At 47.0% G+C, this 25,508-nt stretch overlaps 1 protein-coding gene across 1 annotated transcript in view; it reads left to right on the plus strand.

Annotated features, from left to right (window-relative positions):
• The first annotated feature begins 9,479 nt into the window (after positions 1–9,479).
• Positions 9,480–25,508, plus strand: part of WDFY4 (WDFY family member 4) — a 277,648-nt gene continuing 261,619 nt past the window's right edge. Inside the window, exons 1-4 of the mRNA XM_058542855.1 lie at positions 9,480–9,719; positions 19,972–20,086; positions 21,044–21,150; positions 23,233–23,367. Coding sequence (XP_058398838.1) covers positions 9,486–9,719; positions 19,972–20,086; positions 21,044–21,150; positions 23,233–23,367 — 591 coding nt within the window. The 5' untranslated portion in view covers positions 9,480–9,485. The remainder of the gene's footprint in view (positions 9,720–19,971; positions 20,087–21,043; positions 21,151–23,232; positions 23,368–25,508) is intronic.

The raw sequence follows: 25,508 nt of genomic DNA on the forward strand, positions 1-25,508 counted from the left end.
CCCTTTCTGAATGTGTCTCATGTTCACAGGAACTTTCATCTTGTCCCCGTCTTGTGACACTCCGAGGAAGGAGGGGTGTGGCTAAGGAGGAGCGGGTGGGATTCAGCGTCAGACACGCAGAACTTGCATTGAGGCCTCCTGGGGAAGCTACTGAGCCTCTCTGGGCGTTGCTTTCGGCCCCTGTGAAGTCCTGCTACTGTCTGCTCCCTTGTGGGGTGTTGTGAAGATAAAGAGAGATGACACAGAGAGAAGAATGCAGAGCCAGGATAAAGGAAGCTCTCAGCCAGTGGAGTGATTACTGGAATTACACGTGTACTGTGTCCCTGTTGTCCTGGAGAAAGGCAGTGACGGGGCTAAAACCTCTGCCTCTAGCTTTGCTGTGAGCACTCTCTCCACCTCAGAAAGTTTGGTTTCTACAAGTCAGGTTTATTAAGGTGTAATGTACATACAAAACATGTTACCTTTTCTAATGTGCCCTTTGGACAAACGTAGACAGTTGTGTGACCCTCACCACAGACAAGATATAGAACATTTCCATCTCCCCAGAAGTTCCCTTCTGCCCATTGGAGCTACCCTCCTCCCCCCAATCCTTGGCAACCACCGATCTATTTTCTGTCCCTATAATTTTGCCTTTTCCAGAATAGCGTATAAACGGAATAAGACAGTATGTGTGGCCTTTTGAGACTGGCTCCTGTTCCTCAGCATAAGGCTTTTGAGATCCGTCCAGGCTGCTGCGTGGTTAGCAGTGTGTCCCTTTCACTGCGGAGAAGCATCCCATCATGTGGCCGAGTTTGTCTATTCATTCACCCTTGAGGGGCATTTGGGTTGTTTCCACGTTTTGGCAGCTATACATAGACCTACTGTAAACATTCGTGTACAGGTTTTCGCATGAACGTCAGTTTTCATTTCTCTAGGGTAAACACCCAGGAGTGTAATTGCTGGCTGTATGCTTAACTTCTCAGACGCCGTCACCCTGTCTTCCAAAGTGGCTGTACCATTTGCACTCCCATCAGCAAGGGTGACAGTTGTGGTTGCTGTGCATCCAGCAGCACTGAGTGGTTTTTGTTCATTTGTTTTTACAGACATTCTAATAGGTGTGTCCTGGTATCGGGGTGTGGTTTTTATCTTCATTTCTCTAACGAGAATGCTATTGTCCGCCTCAGTACTTCTGATCAGCTACAGTGGGCGGTGGGGTGAGATGTGAACAGAGCGTCCATATTACTACAGCTTCTGTCTTTTCCCCCCAACTCCTCCTTTTCAATTTGCTTTTAACTTGTAAGCTCTCCTGTTAATGAGAAATGTTGGGGAAGAAGGAAGGAGGGCCTAGCCCCGCCTACACATGTTTTTGGAACAAGAATGGGTTTATTTTTTCTGAGAGGCCGGATCCTTGTTGACACAGGAGCAAGAGTGTTTGGATCTGCTGACATACAGCGAGGAGCTGACTTTTGAATGGAAAGGAAAACAGATCATTTACAGCCACACATGGGAAGCTGCTGTGCTGTTCTGTGTCTTCTGTTTTACAGGCTCCTCCAGCTCCGGGGCCTGGGGGTGATTGCCCGTGACGTAGACGGCAAACAGGTGTGCCTCTGCACCCCGGGGCATACAGTCCGGGAAGGGGAACAGTCACACAGGCTGACAAGAAAGAGGGTGGGAACTTTAATCTTGAATTTTATCCTAGCAACTCTTTCTCACAGGGTCTGAGCTTCTCTGAAGAACACCCTGAATCCCAGGCTTCCCTCACACCTACCCCGTTGGAGGGTGGCCCCACTCACCTTCTTGCCACATTTTCCCCAGAACAGCGCCCTGGCCTCCTAGCTCCAAGGGCTGCAAAATCACCTCTGATGTCTGAGACTTTTACCTGTCGGCGAATCAGTCCACAGAGAGTCGGGGATGAAACAGTCAATCGAATGTTGGTTAGCAGCCCAAACATCAGCAGCCCAGCCGAGTCTTCAGGCTCCAGATGTCACCCTCCAGTGCAGCAGCTGTAAGCTGGGGGCCCCGGGGGCTCTGCTTCTGAAATGTTACAAGGCAGAGCTCCCACGATGCTATAGACCTGTGTGGGGTGGTGTGGAGGGAGCGAGGATGGGCAGTGACACCAGTGGGCTGGAGGCCTGCGTGGCCACTCTCAACCCTGGTGCCACTGAGGTCGCAGGGAATCCCTCCCTCTCGGGTCACTGCAGACTTGCTACCTGGTTCCCTGCACACAATGCACAGATGGGGAGCACCTCCCCTGCACACCCTCACCACACACAACCCAGAGGCTCTCAGCCCACCCAGGAGCCTCCCCAGCTGTTCTGCACTGACTCACTGTCCTGTCTCTCTTCTATGGTCAATACACAAAGGCCAGAGGGTGGAACTGAGATCACCAGGCCATTTCAACGAGGAGAAACCTAGTCTCAGAGAGGGGAATTAACTTGGTTAAGGCACCACAGAGGCCAAGTTGGGACTTGACCCCTGCCCTGTGACTCCCATCCCTGTCCACTGCTCCCCTCTGCCTCGGGGCTGAAGGAGTGGGCAGGTCCCTGCATAGCTGCCTCTCACTGGCCTCATACAGGCTGCAGGAAAGCAGGGCTTCTCGTCTGCCTGGGCATGTGGAGGAGCTATGACGAAACTGGGCTGTGTGTCACGTGCCCTAAGCCTAACCCAAACTGGGAAACAGCTCGCTGGCAGAGAGGAGCCCTGTCATTTCTTGGAGACCCCGGGACCTCCTGCAGCCTCTAATCTTCGGTCCCGCCAAGGCCACATTTCCCTCCACCCTCCCCTGCAAAAAAACTTCCAACTCTCCAAGAAATCTTTCTAGGGTGGCAAGCCTTCCCAGTGTCACCTGGCAAAGCAAGTCACCAAGCCCCTCTCTCCACCCTGGGCCCCAAGCGAGCCCTTGTCCGAGCTCAGCCTCCGGGGGGGCATCGCTATTGGCAGACCCAGGGTGGGCTCTGCTCTGGCCACTGGCTGACAGTGGGACCCTGGGCAGGTCACGTCTCTGTCCCGAGCCTCAGTGCCACCTGTGGGTGCAGGCCGACAGCTTTGACATTGCTGGGTGACAGAAAGAGGAAGTGAAGTGGGGCACGGTAGTGCCTGCCCCCCAGTGCTAACGATGACAGGCATCGAGCACTGACTTCATCCCAATGGCACTGGTGAGGGTCCTGTTACTGTCCCATTTTGCGAATGAGGACACTGAGGCAGAGGCGAGTTTCGTTGTTAGATTCAAACCGCAGCAGACTGCCTCCAGACCCTGTGATCGGGCCACAGCACCACGTGTATTAGAGTTGAATCCACAGAAGTTTGGGCCTGGAGGTGGTATTTGTTTAACTTGTTGATTCTTCTTGTGAAAAGTGCTCTCAGCTCAAGTTCTCATAGTGGGAAACCAGTGAGGGGGGCTGGGCAATGCAGAGTCAGATCCTGTCTTTATTTAAAATTTTGATATTTTGTTTACCATGGATTTTTGGGGCATTAATTTTGATTTTTAAAAATATTGCATTAAAACGTTATTTGTCTTGGCTACTGAGATTTGTGGTGCCCCCTTAAATCTTGTGCCCGAGGTGAGTGCCTCACTCGCCTCACCCTAATCCTGACCCTGCCCTGGATCCCCAGTGACCCTCACTCTCAGCTTGTCCCTTTTCACTCTGGATCCCAAGGTGCTGGCACCTACAGAGGGCACTTTTGACCGTGAAGTGGATTAGAATGATTTCTTCTCGCAGCCCTGAGAGGCTACTTCCTGTTCCCTTCCTTTTACAAATAGAACCAAAGCAGGCCTAGGTGAGGGGCAGAAGGACAGGGGCGGGGATGGCCACAGCGTGACATTTGAGTCAGACGACTTCTCCACCGAACTTCACGTATCCTCATTCGTTAAAAGTTCTCATTTCTCAAAAATCTTGGTCTATTCAAGCGAAGGCGAGTTGAGCGTTTCACTTCAGGAAACAAGGGTTCCTAGCTTCAGAGGTGCTCTGAGATGGTTTCTGACACCTCCCCTGAATGGCCAACAGCTTTTCCGGGCACCACGCTTCCGCATTCTCACATCGTCTCCTCACCTGCTTATCTTGACAACGTGGTGTATCAGCAAGGCCTCAGACACGTTTTATTGCATGAATTGGTTAGTAGCGCATGCAGATGTGGCCACAAGATGACTTGTATATGATAGAGACAACACTTAGCTTGGCTCTGACAGTGGCCCCATGGGTTGGGATGTCCATGCTGGCCTTGGAGCTGGCTCTGTTGGTGATAGGGATGGCTGTTGATTGGATGTAGCGACTTTCAGATTCTGGGGGAAATCCAAGTAGAAATCTTGGAGGGAGGAAAAAGAACTCGTTTAGAAGAGAGTCTGGGCTAGAGAGAGAGATTTGGGTGCCATCAGCAAATAGGTTAATTCAGTCATTTATTCAGTAACATTTTATCGAGCACCTACTCTGCGCCAATCCCTGATCCAGGCGCAGTGGCCTTCCTTCACTGAGCTAACGTGCAGTGGATATGTGGCTCTCAGGGGTCATTAAAGCCATGGGGAGGAGCTGAGATCTCCTACAGGGAACCCCAGGAGTCAGGCACGTCTGTTCCAGAAAGCCACTGCACGGAGCCCTGAAGGAGACTGAGCAACAGACACACGGAGGCATGCTCCGCTCACCACGTCACAAGGAGATACTCGGTGACAAACAGCAGAGATGTGTTTTTTTTTTTAATAGAAACTTTTTTAACATTTATTTTAAAAACAAAAATTGTTTAACGTTTTGTTTATTTTCAAATGTATACAAGAGAAAATAGAGTAGTAAAATGAACCCCCATGTGCCTGTCACGCAGCTTCTCATACCAACTTTGTTTCGTTTAAACCTCTCCTCCACTCCTTGTGCTTGATTATTTTGAAGCAGATCTCAGATATCATATTTCATGGTAAATATTTCAAAATGTAGCTCTAAAAGACAAGAACTTCTTTTTAAAAAAACATAACCACAATACCATTATTACATCCAAAAAAATTAATTTTTTATATTTGGAGGTATATATATATTTTTTATTGATGTTTTAATAGTTTATAACAATGTGAAATTTGGGGTTGTACATTTTTGTTTGTCCGTCACCAAATATATGTCTCCCTTCACCCCTTGTGCCCACCCTCTACCCCCGTTGCCCCTAGTAACCACAATAGAGTTTTCTCTGTCCATGTGTTGGTTTATATTCCACATATGAGTGAGATCATATGGTGTTTGTCTTTCTCTTTCTGGCTTATTTCACTTAACATAATACCCTCCAGGTCCATCCATATTGTTGCAAATGGGACGATTTTGTCTTTTTTTATGGCTAAGTAGTATTCCATTGTATATATATGCCACATCTTCTTGATCCAGTCATCAGTCAAGGGACACTTGGGTTGCTTCCACTTCTTGGCTATAGTGAATAATGCTGCAATGAACATAGGGGTGCATAAGCCTCTTTGGATTGTTGATTTCAGGTTCGTTGGATAGATTCCCAGAAGTGGGATAGCTGGATCATAGGGTATTTCTATTTTTAATTTTTTGTGGAATCTCCATACCGTTTTCCATAGAGGCTGCACCAGTTTGCATTCCCACCAGCTGTGTATGAGGGTTCCTGTTTCTCCACATCCTCTCCAACATTTGTTGTTTTTTGTCTTGGTGATTATAGCCATTCTAACAGGTGTGAGGTGGTATCTTAGTGTTGTTTTGATTTGCATTTCCCTGATGATTAATGATGTTGAACATCTTTTCATGTGCCTGTTGGACATCTGTATATCTTCTTTGGAGAAGTGTCTGTTCACTTCCTCTGCCCATTTTTTGATCGGGTTGTTTGTTTTTTTGTTGTTCAGTTGTGTGAGTTCTTTATATATTATGGAGATCAACCTCTTGTCAGACGTATGTTTTGCAAATATTCTCTCCCAGCTGGTGGGTTGTCTGTTCATCTTGATTCTGGTTTCGTTTGTCTTGTAGAAGCTCTTTAATCTGATAAAGTCTCACTTGCTTATTTTTTCTTTAGTTTCCCTCGTCTGGGTAGGCATGTCATCCAAAAAGATTCCTTTATGACCAATGTCAAATAGTGTGTTGTCTGTATTTTCTTCTGTGAGTTTTATAGTTTCAGATCTCACCTTCAGGTCCTTGATCCATTTTGAGTTAATTTTTGTGAATGGCGATAGCAGATGGTCCACTTCCATTCTTTTGCATGTGGCTGTCCAGTTTTCCCAACGAGATGTGTTTGTCTTTTACCTATCGAATCAGCAAGAATTAAAAAAAAACACTAAGCAAGTGTAAACTCTTCTACACTTTTGGTAGGAGGACCGTGCATTGATAAGGTGTTTTGGGAGAGGCTATTTGGAAATATGTGTCAAGAGCCAGAAAAATTTACCTGCCTTTAGGTCCAGCTTTTTTTTTTTTTTTCTGCTGAGGAAGACCGGCTCTGAGCTAACATCTGTTGCCACTCCTCCTCCTTTTTTTTCCCCAAAGCCCCAGTAGGTAGTTGTACATCATAGTTGCATATCCTTCTAGTTGCTGTATGTGGGACGCGGCCTCGGCATGGCTGGAGAAGTGATGCCTCGGTGCGCGCCCGGGATCCGAACCCCGGGCCGCCAGCAGCGGAGTGCGCGCTTAACCACTAAGCCACGGGCCGACCCTAGATCCAGCTATTTTCTTTTGTGAATTTAGGAATGTATTACAGCATGTTATTTAATCCTGAATATGTGGAAAGGCTTAGACACAGGCCTGTCGTTACAGCATTGTTTATCATAGTGAATCATTGGAAACCACTGAAATGACTAAGTGTAGAGGATCAGTTAAATGAACGACCACCGTATCTCTACAGCCGCCACAGGCCATTAACAAGGAAGATATAGGGATCTTTAACAACATGGAAAATATTCATGATACGTTTTTGTGACAAAAAAGAAAGTTATGAACTAATTTATAAGAAAAATGGATTGAGAGAAGATAGTTGCTATTTTTAAAACCAACAATGGGCCGGCCCCGTGGCTTAGCGGTTGAGTGCGCGCGCTCCGCTGCTGGCGGCCCGGGGTTCGGATCCCGGGCGCGCAACGAGGCACCGCTTCTCTGGCCATGCTGAGGCCATGTCCCACATACAGCAACTAGAAGGATGTGCAACTATGACATACAACTATCTACTGGGGCTTTGGGGGAAAAAAAAATTTAAAACCAACAAGGGACCAGTTTCTAGAATAAACTCTTGCAAAGCAACAGGAAAAAGACAGGCAAGGAAAAATAAGCAAAGGTTATGAATAGGCAGAAGAGGAAATCCAAAAAGGCTGGCAAGTGTACAGAGATGCTCAGACTTGTCAGTCAGCTAGAGAAAGGCAAACTGAAGTCACAGCGAGGCCTCACTTTTCTTCAATCACACTGGCAAACATTAGAAAGCTGGGGGATGCCCAGTGGGGGTGGCAATGAGATGTAGGGGAGCCTGCGGGAGGAGTGTGGTCTGGCGCTAGCTTTCTGGAGGCATCTTAGCTGGTGGTACTTAGTTGAATTGGGCAAGCATATACCCTTGACTCAGCACTCTGCTCCTGCATTCATACCCAGAGCCAGCCACATGCAGCGCATGAGTGGACCGCATGGGAATGTCCAGGACAGGACTGAGTGCCATACAGGAAGTCGTGGGCAATCTAGCCGTCCGTCACTGCAGAGCAAACAAGTCAAATAGGCACGTGATGCCCACTTTGTAACCCGGGGCAGCAGTTAGAGGAAATGAAGTTGACAAACACAGAGCCACGTGGTTAGGTCTGAAGGCATGATCCTGAGCGAGAAAGTAAGCTGCAGAAAAGATGCAAAAGGTCATTCAGAAAACTTAAAGGGTGTGCATTCAGGAGCTAGGCACCTGCGCTGGGTTTTAAAAGCACCAGCGGAGGGCTGGGCAGGGTGGCGAAGAAGGGAGTGGGAGTGGGGAATGGAGGACCAAGGAATAAACGAATAGACCATCAAAGCTGGAGAGGGAAGGCCAGGGAAGAGACTGTGCAGGGACTGAGTGACGTGAGGCACCCACCCCCCAACCCAAAAAAGGAAGCCAAACCCCACCATGCCCCAGCCAACCAACCAACAAAAACAAAAGTATAAATAAAAAGCTTGCCTCAGCTTTTGCCTCAACAATATTTGAGTGTATTTTTATTACACAATATATTCATAGATAAAAGCTGGAGTACTGAATCATTTTTCTGGGTATGGGCAAGCTTGATATTCTTTCTGATATTTTGTTCCTTCCCAGTTTTCAACCCTGAACTTTATATAACTTTTGTAATCAGGAAATGATTTCTGAAAATGAAATTTGAGACTAATAACATGTGTGTTAGAAGAAGAGGCAGGGACTCCTGGAGTTAAGTATACAAAGAATGAGAAGGTTTCAAAGAGGGAGGGTGAGTCTGCCATGCTGATCTTTATCCATTCTAGCCTGCAAGGGCTATGTGTTTTGGCTAAAAATAAAGCATGACATATCCCTCGGCTGCTGTAGCACAGAGCAAAACTCTGATGGATCTATGTCTGTGTGTCCATCTGTCTGGTTGTCACTTCCTGATTGGTGATTGTTGGTCGCTGGCCAGATTCCGAGTGGACTTCTACGTGGTGACGTTGCGGTTGCGGAGGGCTTCTTGCAGGCAGCCTGGACATTCTGGTCCCTACTTGGAGTTTCCTGCACTCCTGACAAACCAACAATAAACAAACCTTTGTTGTGCTCTGAGCTAGTCATGAGTTGCTTAAAGAGTATGACAATTGAAAAGTCAAGGATATAAATAAAAGGACCTTCTTGAGGTTACCTATCTGGCAAATAGGTCTTTGGCTATTTTCATCACATTAAGTTCTTGTCCTTATGCCTACTGACCCAAGAACCCTGGGTTGCACAAATTGCTCCTGTGTGCACTGATAGAAGAGCTCTTTCAAGTTAGCATGGGGGTTTAAAGAGTCATTTTAAGCCAAGCAACATCCTCTAAAAATAGTGAGTGTGAACCAAATAACGCTGAGAATGAAGAATCTATATCCTTTTAGACTCATGTGGTAGAAGGAAGTCACAATTGAAGATATAGAATTACATGCCTCTGCAAATATTGGCGAGACATTTACACGTCACTTCTATTTACTCAGCTTTGTAAAAGAGAAGCAGCATCAGGTAATAAAAAAAATAAGTTTTGGCGTTATAGGTTTGCATTTCAACTGAACGTCCAGCTGCCTGTGTGCCTTTGGCCCAGACAGTTTCCTCACTTATGTAGAGAAAATAGGAATACCCATCTCTTTTGTAAGAGAATCTGCGTAAAGAGCCCAGCACAGTGACTGGCACAAGTTAGATTGTCAACATGAGTCACATCTAAATCAGAATCTCTTTTCCAAAAAGTTTTCCTTCTTTTAGTAGGTTTCATATTCTTAGAGGAACCATCTACAATAGGAACTGGACTGAATGAGTGCCGTACCTTATCCCACAACCAGCTTCATCAGGAAGTGCTGTGACAGGACTTTTCGTTTTTGCTTTTTGTTCTGAATTCAGATCTGCTTTGCTAAGGCATGGAGGCGGAGTATGTTTCAAAGGCTGAAGACAGAGCTGAGGATCAAGGTTCCAAAAATGAAGGCCAGCCCGATGTTGCTCAGCGTGACTTCCCACATGGAGGGCAGCCCCCTGGCCCCACTGCTCTCTGGGAGACGCTAGAAAGGAAGTTTCTGGAATACCAGCAGTTGGCTCACAGGAGCCCGGCTGAACGTCAGAAGAGCCTGTTGAGTCTTCTCCCACTCTTCCTAAAGGTCAGTATTTTTATTTTTGAAACTGTAAGACAATGACTCAGTGTTCTTGGGACACTTCTGGGATGATTGGCAGCTGGAGTTGGTGGTTTTAATATTATCACGAGTGGTCTCTATTCATTGCTTAGAGGAGTGTTGTACTGTTTAATAGAGATGGCAAGCAAGGCTCATTCCCAACTTGAGGAAGGGCTTGGAAAGGATGGACAGTTGACTCTGGAGTAATATTGCCTCTTTAGTTAAAAAAATTATATTGTTGAACCACAATCCCAACTTGTAAGCCAGAGAAGAGACCAGCTCCTTAGGGAGCTAGGAAAGGAATGTGTCCTGAGACATGAGTGCAGGATGGCTGGTAACCGCAAACACCAGTAAAGGCAGCACTGGGGCCTGGGGGAGCCAGAACATCAAACTGTGCCAGTGATGTAAATCGAGGTACAGTCACTAGGTAGCACCAGAGCAGTGCTCTTTCCCCAGTCACAGGCGCACGAGAGAAGCCCAACCTGTCCAGTGGGCTGACACTCTGGCTAGTGGCAGCTGGTGACAGTTGGGTACAAGGGATTTCCTTTGTTGTCTTGGAACAAAGCTCCTGCCAGTGAGGTCTGCGTTATAGTTGGATGTATTGAAGTCTAGTTGTACAGTTGGAAATGCACCTTTTTTTTTTTTTTTTTTTTTGGTGAGGTCCGATGCCAATTCTCCTCTCTTTTTGCTGAGGAAGATTGGCCCTGGGCTAACATCCATGCCCATCTTCATCTACTTTATATGGAACGCCACCACAGCATGGCTTGACAAGTAGTGCATTGGTGTGTGCCCGGGATCCGAACCTGAGAACCCAGGGCCGCCAAAACGGAGCAGGTGCACTTAACTGCTGTGCCACCAGGCCAGTCCCCGGAAATGCATGTTTTTATAAGGACTTAGTTTATGCTTGACTATTGATTTTGGGTTATTATTAAAAAAAAAAAGCACAGAGAATATGAGATACTTTTCACATTTGAAAGTAGGCTAGGACAGATGGGGGCTTTGGCAGGTTTTTATAGGGAAACCCCTTTGTTAATTCATTTCATCTAACTTATTAACCAGAAATATTTAAAGATTTCCAAAGATGACTCAGAATCTTCTTGGGATCAGATTTATAGGATGCACTGAATACTCAGGCATGTCTTTCTGTAAAAAATTGCCACGTAACTTACTGTCCATTAATTCATTATTTTCTTACATTGTTTGGACTTGTATACCCATCCATCCCATTTCACAGATTGGATGACTGGGGCATAGGGAACATAGTGGAAAAGAGGAACTAGTTTTGGAGAGATGGTTCAGGTTTCTCCTCCCAGTCTCCTTGCCCTGATGATCCCAGCTTCTGAGAGGAAGCTTAGTTTCTCCCAGTTCCCAGATCAGCTTTGCGTTATGGAAGGAAACATATGAGTAGCCCCCTGACCCCCACTGAAATTCACTGGGAATGTGTCCGAGTTCAGGCATTGCTGAGCTTCTGCTCCTGGACTGTTTCTTTCCTACCCGCCTGGGCAGCCCCGGCTCTGATGAAAGGAGGGCTAGATACTTCTTCGCCTCTCTCCAGATTGTTGATTTGAGGGGTCATGCATTTGTTGTACAGGTGTTTATTAAGCTCCTACATTCTGTTCTAGGGCCTTGGGCTATGAGAGCCAAGAAGACAGATAGAGGCTTTACCCTCATGGAGAGTACAGTCCCGAGCAGAGGATACTGAATAGCACTCAGCATGTGACTTGTTTGGCTTGCAGGGGTTAAAAATGAATTAGTGGCTGTTTTTCCAAAGTGGAAAGTTTTCATGTGAAAATCAGATTTCCAGTTTCTCTTGAAAATTTTGGTAGATGTAATACTGACAACTGGATGGAGATTGTTAGGGGCACTCCTTTTAGACAGAAGCTGGTCTTGGTCCCTCAGTTTACCCCAGTCCCTACTCCCTGATACCTTTCACCCACCCCATCTAACTCATTTATTTTATCTGACCCTATATGCATTGGAACTTGTGATCCCATGGAGAGCAAGCAGGTCCTATTATAACTGAACCTCCATGTTGGTCCATGTTTCCCAAACCCTGTCCTGGTGATTGGAGGCATAATGGCCTATAGTTGAGCACATGGGCTTTCGAGTCAGACAGAGCAGAGCTCAAGTCCTGGCTCCCTTGCTTATTAGCTGTGCGTCTTTGAGCAAGTTACTAAACATTGCTGAACCTCAGTTTCCTCATCTATAAAGTGGAATCAGTAACACTTTGCTGGGAGTTAGGGTGAGATGAGATGATGATTGTTAAGTCCACAGCACATGGGAAGCAGACATGGTTCCCATTCCCTTCTGCCAGCCTTCACCATACTCACTGCGCTTGCACAGTTTGAGGTCCTGTTGCCACGATTCCCCAAACTGCTGACACAATCTGCTATGTTTTGGATCCCTGGAGCCAGCCTCTGGTGCAGCTTTTAGAGGCAGAATATTATAGGCTTTTTATCATTTTCTTAAAATCTATATTCTTTTACTAAGTCCGACATGTCTACAAACCTGTTGTTTCTATTAGGTTTTGACTAATAAAACCCTGCTGGAGTCAGAGCCCCCAGGCCTCTTAATTAAGAGTTGGTATGGAAAGGAACATGGGAAGGTGGGAGGATTTTTTTTTCGAATGTAGTGCAGATAAAATCTGAGCTGTAAATGAAGACTGGGGGCATCCATTGGCATACAGGTCCTTGTGAAAGAAATCAAGCTTGTAACCACTCTGTTCTGAATTTTATAACCATAAAACAGTGTTCTTCAAGGTCATTTATAAAGAATCCCCTTGGAAATATCCGGACTTAGAAAGTTGTGCCATCTCCTGTGGAATATGGCTGTTATCAAAGCTGTGTGCATGCACTGGTTGTCATGGAAACCACTCCCCCACTGGGCTCTGAGACACCCCCATGCATCTGAGTCCTGGACGACTTTGTTTGGTGGAGCTCAACTCTCTATACCTGGCTCTTTTCACTTTGGACCCAAGGAAAATTAAGATGATTTGGAATATTCTTTGTTTTAAGACAATGCACATAAGAGATTTTGAATTGTCACCCTTCCTTGGAAAGGGCTATGTCCCTGAGTTGTGGGATCTTGCCTAACTGGCCCAGACTTTTTTTTTTTTGGGGGGGGGAGGCAAAGATTGGCCCTGAGCTAACATCTGTTGCCAATCTTCCTCTTTTCTTCTTTTTTCTCCCCAAAGACGCCAGTACGTAGTTGTATATCCTAGTTGTAGGTCCTTCTAGTTCTTCTGTGTTGGGCGCCACCTCAGCGTGGCTTGATGAGCCGTGAGTAGGTCTATGCCCAGGATCCCAACCTGCGAACCCGGGGCTGCCAGAGCGGAACTCGCGAACTTAACTGCTGCACCACCGGGCCGGCACCTGGCCCAGACTCCTTATCAGTCAGAGCCAGCGTGGGAGGGGTGGTCCATGCACAGTTAGGGCTTGGGTGAAGGCTGACAGCAGTGCGTGCCCTGCCTCAGTGCCCTTCACGTGCTTCCACCTAGTGAGACTTCGGATTTGACAACAGGTGGGGTCCTGTGGAGCAGACTCCCTCAGAGCTGCTTCTTTGGCGTCCTCTTCCCGGAGAACTTCACTCCAGCCTCTTCGGCTTTTTCTCACATCTGGTCCTCCACACCCACAGCAGAGGACGAACTTTCCCCTGATCCCTGTCATTGCTTATATGTAAATCTGTGTTAACTGTTAGGCAGGTGCAAAGATGGGCTAGGTTGGTTCTGTAGTAAATTCCAGCCCCATTGCCTCCGGAGTTGAAGAACAACTGAAACAAACACATGGATAAGGAGAACAGATTAGTGGTTACCAGAGGGGAGAGGGGTGGGAGGATGGCAAAAGGGGTCAAGGGGCACATGTGTATGGTGACAGATAAAAAGTAGACTATTGCTGGTGAACACGATGCCGTCTATACAGAAACTGATATATAATAATATACACCTGAAATTTACGCAGTGTAATAAGCCAATATGATCTCAATAAAACAATTTAAAAAAAGGAGTGAACCCACTCAACATTTTGGCTTCCGTCTTGGTAACAAGGAAGAGCGTAATGGAGTCTCAGGGCATTGGAATCCCAACAAGGAGCTGCCCTGCGGGGAGGGGGCAGGAGCGAAGTTCTCACCCAGAACTGCAGGCTCTCCTCTTCCACCAGAGGCCATCAGTCCTCTTCACAAGTCAAAAAGCAGTTCTTAGCCGGAGCGAGTGGCCACTTTCACTACTGATAGCTAGTAATATTCACCAAGCTCTAACTAACTAAACCAGGCATTTTGTTTAGTGTTTACCAGTCCTCATAATAACCTTGTGAAGTGGGTGCTATTTTTATTCCAGCTTTATAAATGAGGAAAGAGGTTTAGAGATGTTGCATAACTTGGTCAAGGTCACCCAGTTGTTAGTGCCGCGTGGAACTTAACCCTGGCGGTTGACCCCAGGCGTGTGTTGTTAACCACTGGGCTCCCTCAGGGAGTGCTGGGGTTTCTTTCCCTATCCCATGACTCACTGGACAGTGGCTTTGCCTGGCTGGCACCTACCTTGCCCTTGGGTACAAAAAGCATGCCACCCCCCACACATGTGACGTTTAGGTAGCTGACTCCAGGATGTCACAGACAAGGTTGAGGTTTTATTGCATCAACAGGAAGCAGCACAGAGCCAATGACTTCTCAGTGCGCAGAGCAGTGTTTTCAGGAAGGATTCAATTGACTGTTCTTCTTTTCCTGTCAAGAGCCTTGGGCTTTGGTCTTTCTAGGACCCCTCCTATCATAGGATCTCACACCAAGAGCAGGAGGCATTCCCCTAGCAGGCATGTGTAGATCCTGCTGGCCTCTGGTTGAGTTTGCTTTGGGAGAAAGGGAACCACTTCAGGTCCTCACATTGCATAGAGATATTTGGTAATAACAGACATGGGAAAGCTAGAGCTATTGATGTAGTTGTTGAAGATTGTTCTTAGAATATGTACTTTGAGAGGAAACAGGCAATGAGATAGGGAATCCCCAGAGATTAGTGTAAAATTCCTCACTGTCTGGAACAGACAACCCTGGTGGGGCAGGCAACATGGAAAAAAAAGGAAGATCTGTGGATGTGATAGATTAGAGATGCTGTGAATGGGTTCACACTGCTCTCTTTGAGAGGTGTCATCTATGTCCCCCCTCCCCTGGCCCAAATCTGGATGGGTTTGTGATGGCTTGGCTAATGGAATAGGGCAGAAGTGACATTTCTAGGTCCAGGCCTCAAGAAACTTGCAGCTTCTTCTTCCTGTCACTTGGTGTACTCACTCTTAGAACCTTTCTGCCGTGTTGTGAGGAAGGCCAAGCAGCCCTGAGTAAAAGCCTAAGTGGAACGGAAACAAAGCCCCTGGCTTTGCAGCTGCACCAACCTGCCAGCATGTGAGTGCACCATCTTGCAAGTGAATCTTGTAGCCCCTGTTAGCTACCCCAGCTGGGAGAAGCAGAGAAAAGCTGTCACTGCTGAGCCCTGCCCAAACTGCAGCTCTGTGAGTAAAATAAATGATTGCTGTTATTTTAAGCCACTCAATTTTGGGGTGGTTCGTTATACAGCAATAGATAACCAGAACAGTGGGTAACATGGTGAGGAATCCATTCATTCCCTAGTGTGGAGGGATTGTAACGAACGCTTATTGGTTGTACTTGGAGGTGAGTGTATTTTCGTGTGTGTGTGTGCATGTGCATGTGCATGCGCATGTGCATGTACGTAGGTGTGTACAGATACTCGTAGGCTAACTGCCCTGCCAGTGGCTCAGAGTTTATGCTATTGAGTGTGGTCAATCTTTCTCATGAAAACAAAGCATGGACTCAACTGACAATAGAAGGGAGAGATGTAACTTGAAATATAATAACAAGGATGACCAACAATTATTTCCAACTGTGGTGTCCAGAGGGGATGGTGAGGATAAACACCCCTACCTGCCTGTTCGTGACTCTATCCCACTTCAGAATGGGACCTGCAACACGGTTTCTTCCCATCTTGGAGAAATAAGATTTTTGTTGTGTTAGTAAAGTTTTGATGCATCACTGTTTTTTTTTTTTTTTAATTTACCAAGAAGAGTCAACAGTGTCACACCAGCCGAGGAAACTCATATAAAGTCTCTGAAATGTTTTGAGCTTACTGAAAGACCAAACCACCAAACTCTACAGTAATGGAGAAATAGGAATATTGCAGTCATACTTAAAAACCAGCCAGGTTCTCTTTGTCATTCAAAAGCTGGGGTTTTCTCTCATCTTTTCAAGAGCTTTCGTCATTTCTTATTTTCCTTTGGAGACCAGAGCATCATTTTCTTTCTCTTTCTTTCGTGTGAGGGGCAACCACAAGGCATGAGGGTACAACTTAGATAATGTGAGTAAACAAAAGTTTTTAAAAATATTGAGCAATATTCTCCCAGCATGCAAGTCCCAGTTTGGGGAAAAAAATTAGGTCCTTTTGGAAGCTGCCTTAACTCTTTGGTGTCTCCATGGTACCATTAAGTAAATGATTGCCTCTGCATCAAACAGCACCCCAGTGGCCTGAAAGAGTTAATGCAGCTCCAGAACTGCCCACTGTGGTCCCAGGAAGGAGTCTGAGCCTTGGGAGAATCTAGCTGAGTGTACAATTACTGTTCAAATCACAGTGGCCCAATTTGCTTTATTGTAGAGTGCCTCCTGGAGTCCCACTGCTGGAAGACGTTCTAGATGCTTCTGAGTCAACTGCCTGCAAATTGGTCTTTTAGGGGTTTGCCAGTGCAGGGAGGAGGCACAGGAATTTGTTAGGAAGACATCACAGCAGAGTTCTCAGTCCTGGGAAGGGAAATAATCTTACTGCAGAAATTCCCAGCCAAGAGGACTGACTTTTTCTTTCCAGGGATTAAAGTTTCCAGGTGATAGCTGGTTTCCAGGTGGTAGCCATAAATTTCTTAGACGTACAGATGCTACTTGGGTATGTTTACGTATGCATGAAATAATTCAGCTCTTCAACAGTTGCTTAACTGGCTCTCTGGGCTTACCCTCTGCCTCAGCCCCAGTTTCTGTAAAGTGGTAATAATAATAGCAATACCTATCTCAGAAGGTGTTGTGAGGGTTAGGGGAAAAAACACGTGTAAGCGCGTGGACCAGCATTTGGCAGGAGACCAGCACACAATACATTTGGCCATCATTCTGCATATTGTGGGTTTCCTAATCATGTGTTCACTTATCAAATATTTGTCGAAGGTTTACTATGAGCAATCGTGTTTAACATTCATCTAGCATTTTTGTAGTTTAATAAAGTTCTGATGTACTGCTTTTTTATTCACAAAGGAAAAGGGCAACTCTGTCCCTCTATAGGGTGGAAAATAAAAAAAATATTTCAGATACATACAAAGTTTTTCTCAAAATAAAATAAACACCTGAGTACTCACCACCCATATAAAAGAAATAAAACATGTCAGATAAACTAAAGCCACCTGTGTACACATTCAAGCACTCATTCTCCTTCTGCCCTTCTCCAATGGTAACCCCTGTCCTGAATTATCTTTCCCAGTGTGGGAATATCTGTATACTTATATAGATGTATATAGTACCCATGGATATATTTTTTACATATATAGAGAGTATACCCATCAGCAATATTACTGTATAATTTGTATATGGTCTCACGAGTTTTTGTAGAATCATACTGTAATATACTTTTGCAACTTACTTTTTCTGTTCAACATTCTATTTCTGGGGTTTATCCACGTTGAGACATGTCACTCTCTTTTTCAGTTCTATACAGTATCCTATAAATATGCCACAAACTATTCATTCATTGTCCTATTGATGAACAGGAAGTTTTTCCCACTTCTCACAACTACAAATACTGCTGCATGAATAGTATTTCCTGTTCACATCTCCCTGTGCACGCGTCCAGCATTTCTCCAGGGAATGTACCTAGGAGTGGAATAGCGGGGTTGTAGGATCTGTGCCCCTTTAACTTACCGGTTTGGGTTAAATACTTCTTCAAAGAGGTTCTTCCAAGTTATCCTCCATCAGGCAGGCGTGAGAGTTTCACACTCCCCCACGTTCACCCACAGAGCCTGTGGTCAGGCTTCCCATTTTACCACCCGAAAAGCATAAAATACCTCACTGTGGTTTTAATTTGCCTTTTCCTGATTATTCGTAATTTGTTATTATTTTATCTTTTGTAAATTACTTGCTATTTCATTTGTGTCTGTTTCTAAAATCAGGTTGTATTTTTCTTATTAATTTGTAGGAGTCTGGGTACTCTTCTTTTGTCATTATATGCATTGTCAATATTTTCTCCCAATCTGTGCCTTGTCTCCTCATTTTGTTATAACATCTTTTAATATAGAAAAGAGTTCTGCTTTTTAAAAAATATAGTATGTGTAGCCAGGAAACAAATAGGAATGATTTCCCCTTGGAATTTAGATGCCTTTCTCACCTTTTCTAGAAGGAGGATGTCAGCTTAAAAAACACTCTGTCAGGCCTTTGGTCAGAAATATAATTGCATATGGATGGTAAGTGGGGGCCAGCGGGTGGCTGTCCAGCAAAACTGCATTTCATAGAGGCCACTACTTGCCAGGAATGTGCACAGCAGCCTACCTCCCTGATGGGAACCTGGGGTGCAGAATTGCCGAGAACTCAAGTCCTGGGCGAAGGGTAATCACTCCACTCTGGCTGTTGGTCTGGAAAGAGCTCTCCTCCTCCTAGGACTAGTCAACTCTGCCTGTGACAGCACAGTAGAACAAAGCGAAAGACTCCAGTGAAAAGCAGACCTATGAACAGAGTTACTACAGAAACCAGGAAGAGATTCTGGAAAGGACCTGGCATCCCAAGCAGAATTTTTAGTTGTGACTTCTATGAAATAGTATCCTAAACAATAAGGAAAAAAAATATGAAGTAAAAGATGACCAGATAGGATAAAATAGAGAAGGGACAGGAAACAAAAAATTTTAAGGAAATTAAAAAAGAGAGCCGGCCCGGTGGCGTACCAGGTAAGTTTGCACGCTCCGCTTCAGCAGCCTGGGGTTCGCAGGTTTGGATCTCGGGGGGGACCGACGCACTGCTTGTCAAGCCACGCTGTGGCGGCATCCCATATACAGTAGAGGAAAATGGGCAGGGATGTTAGCCCAGGGCCAATCTTCCTCAGCAAAAAGAGGAGGATTGGCAACAGATGTTAGCTCAGGGCTGATCTTCCTCAAAAAGAAAAAAGAAAAAAGAAATAGGAGATTAAAAACAACAACAAGTGGACTGCGGAAGAATTTCCTAAGCCTGGAACTAAAGCCAGAAAACAAAGGAATAGATTGAGAAGTTTCATTTCATATGAATTTCAGATTTCTGTATAGCAAAACCAAACAATATCAAATTAAAAGATAAATAACAAATTCAAAAAAATTGCAATAGTATTACAGACCAAGGGTTAACATTTTTTTAATAAATAAAGAGTTTTTTTAAAATAAATAAGAAAATAGTGAAAACCCTAATAGAATAATAGGCTAAGAATAAAAACAGGCAATTCGAGAAGCATGAAAAGTAATCATCCACTCTCATAGTCTAGAGACTGCAATCAAGATGAGATATTTTTTCTTCTATAAAGTTTTTCATTTAAGATGAAAAAGCATGGCAATGCTCAGTGTTGGCGTGGGTGTAGAGAAACCGGCCCTCCCCACAGAGCCCCTGGAGGCTAATGAGGTAAACTTTTCTGGAGAGTGCATTAGTAATCTGTACCAAAGTACTGAAAAAAAAAAGCACACCCTTTTAACTTGCAATCCCATTTTTTAGAATTAATCTGAATGAAATAATCGCATGACAAAACTAGGATCTCTGCAGAAGAATTGAGAGGTGTGTAAGAGTAGAATCAATGACACACAGCAATTGATGGCTAGGAAGGTGAGAGAGATGGAGGTCTAGATAATCACTCTTGGGATTTCCCACAAGGGCAACTGGCACTTAGAGGGGCCATTCACAGAGACAGGTGCAGCAGGTGTAGAGAAGGCAATGGATTCGGGTCTGCACGTTTGCCATTTCAGGAGCACGGGCTCAGGGGAGATGTTGGGGGCCAGTTAGACATGTGGGTCTGGACCTCAGCAGGAAGTTGAAGAATTCAGAGGCATTGCGGTGGGGATGCGATGGAGGCTGTGAGGGTAGATGGGATGCACCTGGGAAAGCGAGTGGAGCCATTGGTTCGGGCTGGAAAGCACAGTGGAAGGAGACTCTCACGCCTTTCTCTGTAGCTTTGACATCTCTTGATGGAATCCTGTTTGTTGCACGTCAGGCATGGGAGCATTCCGTGGGGATCATCTGCTTTCCCAGTCTCCAAAGGCTGGCAGAAGATGTTTCCAATCAGTTTGCTGAAGAAATACAGAAGGCGCTTCTGGGAAAGCCTGCAGGTAAGAGAAGAGGCGTCATGGAGCACAGTTTATGGAGAGCAAAGCAGCTCTGCAGACCCCTCCCAGGACTCAACTAAGCCCCTCTCTGCTTTCTGGTGGACTTAGAGTAATGCTTCGAAAGAGCCTGGCAGGCCCAGTTCTGCCACTCTTCCCTTGGGAACAAAGGGACAGGCTGGCAGAGGAGGGAAGGGGGAGCTGGGGAACTCTGCTGCTTCTGGGAGGGACACACACACACACACAGACCCACACATGTATATCTACTTAGACACAGACACACATACCCCACACCCAAACACACACACACACACACACATACACACAGACACACCACACACACACACACACACACACACACGTCTCTAGGAGGAGTGGTAACATAAAAGGTGCGCTTGAGTGTTCAATGGAGAGCTTGATCCGGAAAAGACAGAGGAAGGGAGAGGCCAAGGCGAAGTGTGTGTTCTGCTGCGAGGTTTCCCGACTGCTTTCTTCCACTCCTGGAGCTGGACGCTGGAGGCCGGGCAGAATTTCATGGTGGCTATGGGGCTGAAGGGCAGGAGGGAATTCCTGGGGGAAGGAAGAGCTTGAGCTCTTGGTGTAGGTTGCAGGAATCCCTGCAATATGAGGGGCTGTACAGGAAGTGGGGTGAAGACTGGATTGTGGGAAGTCCAATAGCTAAGGAGCTTGTTCTTATTGTTGGTAATAGGGAGCCACTGATGGTTGTTGAACAGAGATAGTGGCATAATAAAGGCTATCCTTCAAGGAGATTAGCCGGGCAGAGTGTGAAATGTTTGATATAGATTCAGGTGGCACTGGGGGATGGAGGCAGGAGGCAGAAGTCCCCTAAAGATGCTAAGGTGCATCTCACAGAGAGAGGAGCCTAGTGGAGGGGGAGGTGAGTGAGCAGGCCACTGCACCGCCCTCTGGTGACACTTTCTCCCATTACTGCGCTGTTGCTAGAGCAAGCACGGGCGGCAGCCGGGCAGCTGCTACGGTGGAAGGGAGATGCGGACCAGGATGGCTACCTGCTCCTGAAGTCGGTGTATGTGCTTACGGGGACAGATTCGGTAAGTTCCAGGCCCAATCGCCTCAGCTTGGTGCTCCTCATCTGTGCGCACAGGGATGTCCCAGCACAGGGTGGTGGCACATCTCAAGAGTGTCTTTCTTTCCATGAAACTGATTTCTCATTTTTCCTCCCCTAGTCCCCTTGTGAAATAGAACATGGACTTTAGAGTCTGAAATTCAGGTTCAAATCCTACCTATTCAGTTGATAGGCCGTACGTAACCTTGGGCAAATTGTTTCACCTCTCTGTGACTCTGTTGTGTTGCTAATTTTAGAATTGGGGATATAATGCTTTAGTTCTAGCATTAGTGTGGGGATTAACACCTGCTGATGTGTATGGACTACTTCCTGAGTGTCAGGGCAAGGCTAGCTGTGTCCCATGCATTGGGTCAATTCATAATTAATCCTCCCCAAACCCTATGAGTCAGATTATGGTGATGCGGTGTTAGTGATGAGAAATCAAGTTCAGCCACATTGTGTAACTGCAGTCTGTCTGACCCCAGAGCCCGAGGTCTGAGCCATTGCTCTCTATTGCCTCCTGTTAAACTCAGTGTGAAGGAGCCACGTCTGCAGGCACCTGTCCCGTGTCTATCCGGAGACGATGCTCGAATGAAGCTGGCTGCTCTTTCTGCCCTTCCCAGCTGTGCCCCATCCTGGCTGTGGTCATGTCCTCCCAGCGTGAAGCTGGGGGCCTGGTGCTTCCTCCTCGAGTGGTTTGCTGATGGCTGGTGTCCCCTCAGGCAGAAACAGTCCCCAGCAGCTGTGGCCGTTAGCAGAAACGGCCAGAGGCCCTGTGCAGGGCAGGCCCAGAGACTCACTTGTCTAGCGAGAGGGCCCACTGTATGCCGGGCCTGGCGCTCAGCACTGGGAACAGCAGGGGACCAGAGCAGGCGTCAGCCACCCTCAGTCGCACCGTGAACAGAGACATCACCCGGGCATTTGGAGAACGAGTGTGGAGGTGTGAGAGGAGCACCAGTGTGCACTTGTTAACTGGGGGGAGGACCACCTGACTTTTCCTCTGCGAGAACTGCCTGGACCCCATCATCACAGTGACCTGAAGCACAGCAGCGAAAATTCTGCCCCTAGAGCAGGGCTGTTTTCAGTCTGGGTGGTAAAAAAATTAACCTAAAGCCTTGTTTTCTGCTGCGAGCAGCCAGCCCCAAAGCAGGGAGAGAAACAAGCGGTTGACCTTCAGCAGAGCCAGTGCAGCACGGAGGACAGGGTGCGCAGCCCGGAGCGGCTCACAGCAGACCAAATGTTAGGGAAAGGGGTGGGCGTTACCGGCATCGGAAGCTTTTGGGGGAAGAGTAGGACCGATGGCCTGCGTTACACTCCTGATTCTGGCCCAGACTCTACATTCTTCTTTTCTCTTTCTCTAATTTATCCACCGTGCCTGGCAGATTAGTCAGTTGGGTGGGAAATTGCATGGACAACGTACTGTAGATTAACCCCACATGCGCTCAAGTGTGCACACACATGTGCAGGGGCTGCAGCCACAGTAGCCGGGGGAGCTGCAGGCAGAGCCCCTGGAAGAAAGGCCCCCGGAAGCCTCACGCTCAGGCTGGTCCCCTCTCTGCTGACTTTCTGTCTTCTCCCTTCTGTCTGGCAGCCCTGGTTATTGGTCTTCGCCTAGAGGGCCATTTTGGTCTTGGTAAGGTCTCAGATCAGGACGAGGGGGAATGAAAGGCCTGATCAGGTCCTTAATTCAGTTGTTTGCATTTGTTGTCAACCATCCTCTCCTGACTGAGTTTCCAGCTTCCTAAACCTACCAAACCAGCGGGTGATTGCCTAGGAAAGACCTTGTTTTCTGCTCTGCACCAGACCCTCTCTTCTTTCTTCCTCTCCTTCGTATCATCTATCTATCTTATAAAAGATACATTTATCAAGCACATAGTCTACACTTTATATAAACTTCACCTTCCCAGCCACTCTAGGTGGTTCCTATGATCGTCTCTGTTCTTACTTGAGACAGTGTTGCCCAGAGACGGGAAGTGACTAACCTACGTTTGGGGCTAAAATGGCCACACGGGCCGACCGCGCCCTCTGGGTCTGGAGCTGCGCTGGTCACTTCTGCTCTTCCTTGCAGGAGACGCTGGGCAGAGTTGCTGAATCTGGGCTCCCAGCCCTGCTCCTACAGTGCCTCTACCTCTTCTTTGTCTTTCCTCTGGAAGAGGAGGAGCTTTTTGACAGTGATGTTCAAGTTCAGAGGATGTTTGTGCAGGTGAGTGAGAGGAGGGGCTGGACCTCCTTGGGCGAGACCACCCTTGGCTTCTGGGAGAGGCTTTCGTTTTTCTCAGCCTAGTTCCAAAGCTCATCTATTCTCCTAGAGGGCCCACCTCACCGGTCTGCCCCACGCTCCACAAATGCTGGGAATCCTGTGCATTTGGAAAATGGAGTTTCTTCTTCTCTCTCTACTCAGTGTATCCTGTATCAGTATTCCCTTGTTCTCTCCCAGAAAGGTGTGCTCCCCCTCCTCCGCTGGGCCCCGCCAGCTCCTTCTCCTCCAGTCTGTGTTCCTGGGTCCTGCTGGCCCTCCCCAGCATCTAGAACCTCCTGTCTCTGGCCCCTTCCTCTCTGAGAACAAGCATGCTAACTCACTTGCATAACTGTAGCCAGCGGTGTCTGAGTTCTTGCTGTGTACCCACCCTCGTGCCATGGCCTCCCATCTGTCAACTCCATGAGCCCTTCCCTCCATTCCCAGATGTGTGTAGAGTATTGTCATCCTGATTCTATACAGACTAAGGTACGGTGAGTAACCATGAGGCCAGGGTCACAGAGGCAGTGCGTGAGGGGCTGGGGTTGGAACCCTGGGAATCTGGTTCCCAAGTCCACTCACAGTCAGGCTTTTAACCACTCTGTGATGTCACCTCCTTCCCTCTGCTCAGAAGCCATCAAATGCCATTTCCTTTTGTCATTCCCCATCTTTCTCGTCCTCTCTAACTCCCAGCAGAGGCTTTTCACGTAACATCTCACCTCCTCCCCTGTCCCCTTCTTGACAGTTTCTGCTTTCTCAGCTTCTGGGATGCTGCATTCTCCAGAAAACTTCTCCTGCCTCTCTCTAACCTTGGCGGGCAGGGGGAGGGTGAGGAGGACTGAGTGTCTTACTCATCTTTGCGTGTCCAGTGCCTCGGGCAGCATCTCACACAGAGCAGGTACTTAGGACCACTTGGGAGTTTCCAAACGCGGCTGTCCATGAATGTGGGCGTTCACATTAACATCCATTTTAGACTAATTCTCAAGCCAGAAGCATTATTACCAGAGGGTATCTCACGAGTTCTGGTGGATTCCGCTTATGGTGGGTTATCCCCTAAGCTGCATTTGTTGCAAACTTACGCATCATTTGCCCATATAGAAATCATATTCTAAGTGGTGGCCAGGACACAGGACTGGGCACCTTAGCAAATCTTTACCGTGTGACTTTTACATGCCCTGCAGGAAACTAGTGCAGCCGCGTCTTCACGGTCCTTTCCACGTATGGACAGAATGTGAGCCATGGTGATAGACCATGTCTACGTCCCTCAAGGGTTTTCCTTATTTCATTCTACAAAAATGTATGGAGCTCCTTCTGTGTGCGGCTCTATGCCAGACTGAAGGTTCCCACATAGTACCCTCACTTGTGAAGGTGACAGATGTGGGGAAGCCAAACGAGGGAAACAATCACATGAATAAATGAGCAGTGCCCAATTCTTTAAGTGCTATGAACGAAAAGTCAAAAGTGTGCTGGGAAGTGAGGACAAGGGGACCTGATTTACAGTAGAGAATAAAGGGAGGCTGTTCTGAGGAAATGGCATTGCACCAGGAGCTGAAGTTGGGGGTGGAGGTGCAAAGGGAGAAAGATGGGCGAGGAGCAGAAATGGTGGTCCAAACTGAGCGTCACATGGCCACACCCACCTGCAGGGGAGGCCAGGAAATGGGATCTGTGGCCCAGCTCCATGGCTGCCCCACGTAGACTTGATCACTGTGCTAGAAGGGGCTAACGGATCCAGATGGAAGGAGCTTTCCATATTTGCCGAACTGGAAGAAGGTCCAGTTATACTACCGAGAACCAAACAGAGAGCGCATGCGATCACGTGAGAGACGAGCCAGGGCTAGTCCATGCAGAACTCTGTGAGCCACACTAGGGCATTTGGTTTTCATCCCAAGTGGGTAAGAAGGTATTGGAAGTTCCTCTGGTAGACACAGGGAGACGGGATTGTCAGAGACAACGGCCCCAGTTAGCAGGATGGCACTCATGGTGTTACGGGGAAGTAGAGTTTGAGTGCCAACCAGGGACTCAGGAACACATCTCTCTTTTTGGATAGTACTGGGTTCTGTTAATTCTGTACTTTAATTGTTGATGGCATTTTTTTGTATTTCTAAGTA

The sequence above is a fragment of the Diceros bicornis genome, chromosome 6, assembly GCF_020826845.1.
Source record: "Diceros bicornis minor isolate mBicDic1 chromosome 6, mDicBic1.mat.cur, whole genome shotgun sequence".
In the NCBI taxonomy this organism is placed as follows: Eukaryota; Metazoa; Chordata; class Mammalia; order Perissodactyla; family Rhinocerotidae; genus Diceros; species Diceros bicornis.